Genomic DNA, 6,582 nt, shown 5'->3' on the forward strand with positions numbered 1-6,582 from the left:
GGGAAAGAGCGAGAGAAAGCAAGAAAGGAGCCCGTGCGGAGAGAAGGAAGAAGGCGGTCGGAGGAATTACCGGTTCGTTGGCTAACTGGCTTCATAGAAGAAAAACCTCTTTATATCTCGCGCGCACGCACGTAAGCTGGTAGCGTGGCTGAAAAACGCGCCTTTAAGCCTCGAGTTTCATCGAATACACCCCGTGTACGAGTGGTACGCGGAACAAAGCCACCGGAAATCGCCCGAGTGGTACTCCGGCCTGCCTGGCGCCATCTTGTACACGGCTACCAGCCACGATGGGGAACGCACGCTCTTTGCTCCCTCATTGTTCTTGTCGTCAGGTAGTTGCGCCACATTCGGATGGAACATCCCCACCTTTTTTCTTCTTTTTTATTCCGTTGTACCGTGTTATCTTGCGAGATGTCTTGAGGCAAGTGATAGAAGAGCGCCAAAATTGTGGTGACTTTGATGTCGAGGCTCTTGTTTGAAGTTTAGAAATGATGTTGCATGGAAACGTGACTGAGTTCTTGTTCACCGGAGATTTTGATGGGGCTCATTGTTGAATGTGTTGTTCTTAATTAGAAGAAGTCCAACTTCGTACTATTTTTATAGGTCTCTAGACGCTATAGATTCAATCCTTGACTACTTGAGGATGAACCTCAAGTTTTTCGTCTGAAAAGAAAATGATTACATTTTAATGACGTATATACTTAGTTTCACACTGGTAATAGGTTAGACTTCGTTTTCTACTTAGTGACTTCCTCTCATCCTGTTCATCGCGAATGGCCCACATTCGAAATTTATCCTGATTCGAAAGTCGCTAATATACCAGCCTTGACCGTCCGGTTTTCCCTTTTTCTTTTTAAATATCGAAATCGCTATCCGTTCTTCTTACGCAAACATTATTCCTCTCAAGCAGTCCCTCCAGTCTTATATGCTTAGGTGGGTGTAAGTAAACATTGTATAGCACGTGTAAGTAAAAGGTAAGCTAAATAAGCGTCTTCTCCTTCCTCTTCGACTGTCCTCTCTCTCTTTCTCTATCTTTTCTTTTTCTTCTTTTTTTTTTTTTTTTCGTGCCCGGATACATGCCAGCAGGAGCGTGTACGAAGTGTCTCTTACCAGCACTGGTGCCTTTTCATTCGAGTTAGTCGGTTGGTCTCGGCTCTCGAGGAAAGCAGAGGCTAAAGGGTTTCGATTTCCGTGCTGCGGCCGCACAAGTCTTTTTCACTCTCAGTCGCGGTAGAGAAAATTTATACGCGCCTCGAATTCAGCGGCTCGCCTTTAATTTCTAATCCTTCGGACGGAAACACCGCGTAACCGGTCGCCTCCTCTGATTCCTGTTCCGTGAAATCGTCTCTCCAGCTCACAGTCTGCGTCACCAGCAATCAAGATGCCGTCAAAGTCTTTCACCGTATGCAAATTCATGACATTCGGAGTATCTGTGCTTCATGTGCTCCGTCTTTTCCAAGCAGATAAAGCACACGGTATCGAGCTTTATAAAGCACCTTTAAACGTTATCGTTCAACCTTATCTATCACTCTCAACGTTGAATCCAGTCCGAAAGTTTAGCTTTGAACCTTTTCGTTGCACAAGGGATGAAAATTTCAGGATTCTATCCTAAATCTTCTTATTGCAAGTAGGATTGCGGTTCCATCGTTCTATCGTTTTACTTCGATTCCATGTGCAAGTATTCGATATTCCTGACCATAGGCTTCCCGTTTTAAGTTCTCCTTTCACGTCTATTAGAATCGACAGCAATAAATTCAGTTTTAGCGAGGAACTTTGGCAAAATCTTCGACGCTGTTGATGACGAGCGAAAAACGACAATGCGAAAGGAAAAATGGGGCTAGATAGAGCAAGGGGGCTTCGGGGAACGACGGGGTCGGTCGGGAAAGTGTAATTTCAGTTTGAAACAGGAACGGGAGAGGCCGACCCACATCGAGGCTTCGAGTGTTTGTATTGCTGACGCGGCGATCCAATCCAATCCAATACCCATGGCGGATAGGCAACACACTGTGCATATACTACCTACGTATGAACGTATCTCCCTCTCTTTTCCCTCTCCCTCCTCTTGCCCCATCGTTTTCCCGTCTGCTTTTCAATACAATTTCGCGGGGTTCGCGACGAGCAGGCGGAGCTTTCATTTTGTAATTAATTGTCCGCCATTTTAACATTGGAAAATCATTTTTTTCTATACGACCGCGACTTTCCAATTAAATTACCAGCCATACATGAATTCTCCTTTTGTTCCTGGCATGGAGAACAATGTCGGTGATGGAACAGTGTAGGATTTGAGATTACACTGTTTCGTGATTTTAAGATAGGATGCATTTACTGATATCTTTTACTTAATATTTACCTGAAACATAATAATGTATAAATTAACACAGATTAAAATAATCTCTTTCATTGCAGCAATGATTAATGCGTGTAATTTATATAATTACCAACGTTGAATTATGGAATAATTCAATTATATCAATATCACGTAACTAAGCTTCAGTGTCCATCCGAGGTGTAAGCCCGATACTACTGCAACAATCCTACGGTGTGCATTTGAAGAAAAGGATTTTCGCGTATTAGTTAAAGCAGCAATATTGTTCCTATGGAAACGAAGAAATTAAAATGCGTGGCGAAATACAGTGCAGAGCCGTCTAATTAAATACCTGAGCGTGGTAACGATTGCAACCCTCGGGATGGGGTTGAAGCGGTCAGTCAGGGCTGCATGCGTGCCAGTCGGCTGCTATTATCATAAACGCAACAATAACGAGGGATGATCCGACGTGTAAACTGTTAAACCCTCCTCCCCCTTGGTCCTTTTTTCGGCGAGGGTGAGGATTACCGTGGGGGCCCATCGAACCACGTTCCCGGGGCTGGAATCCACGGGGGATGTTATTGTTGCCGTAGAGAGTGAGAGAAAGCGGTCGTCGAGCTGCTGGAAATAGAGACAGTGTAGGGACTCTGTAGCTGCTGGAAATCCACAGGACTACCCCGTTCAACCCTCGATAATATTGACGGTGTTTGCCGCCTCCTATTACAAGCTCGATTGAACCAAACTATACGATTATCATGCGTCAGTGATAGTCTCTCTAGGTTGAATCAGATTCTCAGAGAAAGGGGATCTCTGTTGCGGGACTTGGGCATTTGAATGATAATTCCTTAGAACGATGAGAGAGGTGGATCCTTGATAAGGGATATTTACGTAGAGACTAAAGTCATTTGTTGGTACGAAAAAATAGCGACCAGTGGACGATCGCTGAGATGAGAGTGGACTGTTAATAGATAGAGGACCAAGTGCCTTTTTGCATACCGTAACAAAAATTCCATCATTCCGTTATTACACGACACGCGTACTCGAGATAAAGATCAAAAAATAACAAGATCGATCGAGAAGTCGTCTCGCAGGAAGAAGTGCTCACCAGTTGAACGATTTAATCATAGTTTCGAAACAGTCTTTAACCAGACCAAGTGGATCGATGGTCCCTTGGTTAAATGCATTCATAGCAGACAACGAGTGACGCTCGCACGTGGAATACATGAATATGAAATCCTCGAACTTCATTACCGGAACGTTCCGCGAGCCTACCAAGTCGCGGAACGCTCAGATGGTACTTGCACGATGCAACCATCGACCATGGGGTACACAGTCACCGTGTTTCATCGGCGGCAGCGTAGCTCCTCCGCGGGTAGCTTATAATCAATTCAATTAAAATTGATTTCCACTCGTCACGATACATCAAACAAAACGGGCCGTTGGTCCCATCCCCCTTGACTACCGTAAAAAGCATGATCTCGCGATTCGAAACCGAGTTATAAATATTCAACGGGAGTCAAAGACGGGGGCCGGGCGAGTAGTTAGAAAAGAGGGGGGCGCTCGTAACCGTTTTGTTCTTTTGTCAGCGTCGTCATTATATCGTGTGCCTTCAATTTTTTCCGTCTCTCCAGCAGTCGTGTTTGCGTGGGCGTGCAACAGCGCGAGGATTCGACGGCTTCCTGCCGCGAACTGGGGGGTTGAAACGACGATTCGTGTATAACCGGGGTCTATCCTTCGTTCTCTCTCTTTTCTTTTCTCTTCTCCACTCTCTTGTACCACTCTCTGGTACGTGATGCAGCGTGCGTGCCTGATTTTCCTGTACGCTGATGCACTCGCCAGGGTGAGACACGCGTCTACACCGAGCGTATTGCCCTTTCGAAAATCCGTTATTAGCATCGAGCCTCCATTATGACGTTTCGCGATGCTGACAAATACTTAGCCCCGCCGTTCTGTCCTGTCTTCCGTGCTCGCCGTAGCTGTGCACGCGCGTTTACATATTATTCGAGGGAACACGGGACACGCGCCGCCACGCTCCGGGCCCTTTCACCTACGCGAATATTATGCTCATGTTGGGAACGTAGTTTCTTTCTTTGTCTTCTGTGTTGGCGATAAACAAAGATGCTCGATACGGACTTGTTTGTATGGTGACGCTTTACCGATGTCTGGCAGGTTCACTGACTAAGGCGAACAATAATTTTGTCGTCGCTGCTCTTGAAATAAGAATTTTGCACGTTCTTAATGCAACCTGAAACTTGTCAATTTCTAATGTAAGCGGTTGTTTGTTACACCTTAAAATTAAGTAGAAATTATTTGACTGTTTTCAGGTTACCAGAGTACAGACTATGACAGAAGACACAACAGCGCAGGATCTAGCCAACTGGGAATAATGCCGATTCCACGGGCGAGAATGTATCCAGCGCCTTATAATTATCAGTCTTATCCGAATTACCAACATCGCGATAACTACAATCTTCATCTGCATGGACGAAACAATTATCAGAATCCACAGTACAATAATTACGGATCACAATCGCATCAGCATCGGGTAAGAATTTGATACTACAAATTTAATAATATCTGGAACCAACAAATACTTTGTTATTCATTGAAATTCATTTAAATTGAATTAACCAATTCTTAAGAAATTTACCACGTGTTTTACCTATTTGGGTAGAACATTTCGTACCTAAACTTTCCATTCAAGCTATTATAGCGATTTCCTGCCTCTGGCATAGACTGCAGAATTAGAATGATAATTTATTGTAATACAAATTTTTGCTTTGCTTTGTAGGATATTTTAAACGTGTACCTTTATCACAATTGAAGAGAATGGTGCAGAAGCATGTCCGATGATTAATCATGTTTTTAATGATGTTCTAGAATTATTCCTCTTACTACCAAGGGAATAACGGCGAAGGCGGAGGAAACAGAGATCAAAGATGGTAGACATTTCTCTGTTCACTTACATTCAAGCAATGCCATCACGGATCTACAATTTAGATTTATAAGAAATTCACGTTTCATTTATAATCACATAGGATCGTGGAGATATGTTTAAGGTCATGTATTTGTCAGATTGCGATTAACAAACGGCGATATTACTCTTTCTTATTATTCATTGTATACCTACATTACCGAAATATGAAAGGTATAAATCATTTTTTGTTAAGAAGTTCACGGACTTTTTGTGCAACGAGAGTATTATCGCCTGTATAGCATTTAGACGATTAACATAATCCTGTTTACTGGCGAGGTATATAGTAGTTGCATAATATGATCTGTGATGGTAACTATTATTCACAATTTAGCGATGTAAGAACGTATCAAGTGTAATTTTATGCAACTCCAAACTAAACACACACATGCACACAAAGCCACAGACATACACGCACACATTAACACACAAACATACGCATACAAAAAAGAACTGTATGATATTAAGTATTGTTAAAGATTGCGCCTCGATTATGAAGATTCAAGTGTAATCGGAATGACGTTTTTTTAAGCGAGCACAATCTGTTAACAGAAATATCATTGTACAATCAAAATTCGATCATATTACGTGTATTTTTGAATCATACGGTTATTGTTGATTAGAGCAATCTAATTTTCTTTGTTACGATGATCATCATCATGGCACATTGACAAATACATTAATTGTAAAATGAATTTTAAACGCGGATTTCGACGATACATCTTCATACGTCGTTGATGTAGAAACTAAACCGTATATTCTGAATTACGATGTGACAAATGATTGTAATACAAAATATACTTGCGAACAATGGCGATCGTTCATTCCCTTTAGATCTCGCCATTTTTTATGAAAATAAGTAAGACGATGGAAGAGATAGAAACGTTAATAAAATTGGAAAGTATTTGTTCGTTAGGCGGTATAGTGACGAAGGATTCTGTTTGTGAAAAATTTTAATCTTGATAGGCATCGTTTGCGACAGATTCAATTATATCATGTACCTATCGTTCATACATACCATTGATAACTGATCGAAGTGGACACGTACATCCTTATCATTATAACTCGTCACACGTGGAGATTTCTTGTACGAACACTGCACTTGAAAAAAAAAATATATAATTTAAATGATTCGATATTTCCCTTGTTGATTTTTCTCGAAATTTCACATCTTCATGAAGTTCCTCAACCAATCCTCTCTGAAACAAAAGAGTCCAATTTCAGCAGTGTCAATCAGTAAAGTGTCATATTCGATACGAGGAATGAAAAAAAAATTTTGGGAGCCTGGAAGCCGTAATCGTGA

The 6,582-nt window shown here is 42.0% G+C and overlaps 1 protein-coding gene across 1 annotated transcript in view; it reads left to right on the forward strand.

The window, feature by feature from the left end:
- Positions 1–6,372, forward strand: part of Rat1 (5'-3' exoribonuclease 2 Rat1) — a 31,584-nt gene extending 25,212 nt beyond the window's left edge. The window contains exons 16-17 of the mRNA XM_017902134.1: positions 4,630–4,850; positions 5,186–6,372. Of these exons, the coding sequence (XP_017757623.1) occupies positions 4,630–4,850; positions 5,186–5,251 (287 nt within the window). The 3' untranslated portion in view covers positions 5,252–6,372. The remainder of the gene's footprint in view (positions 1–4,629; positions 4,851–5,185) is intronic.
- Positions 6,373–6,582: the final 210 nt, after the last annotated feature.

This window comes from Eufriesea mexicana, unplaced genomic scaffold (genome assembly GCF_001483705.2).
Source record: "Eufriesea mexicana isolate 0111107269 unplaced genomic scaffold, ASM148370v2 scaffold1653, whole genome shotgun sequence".
NCBI classification, from domain to species: Eukaryota; Metazoa; Arthropoda; class Insecta; order Hymenoptera; family Apidae; genus Eufriesea; species Eufriesea mexicana.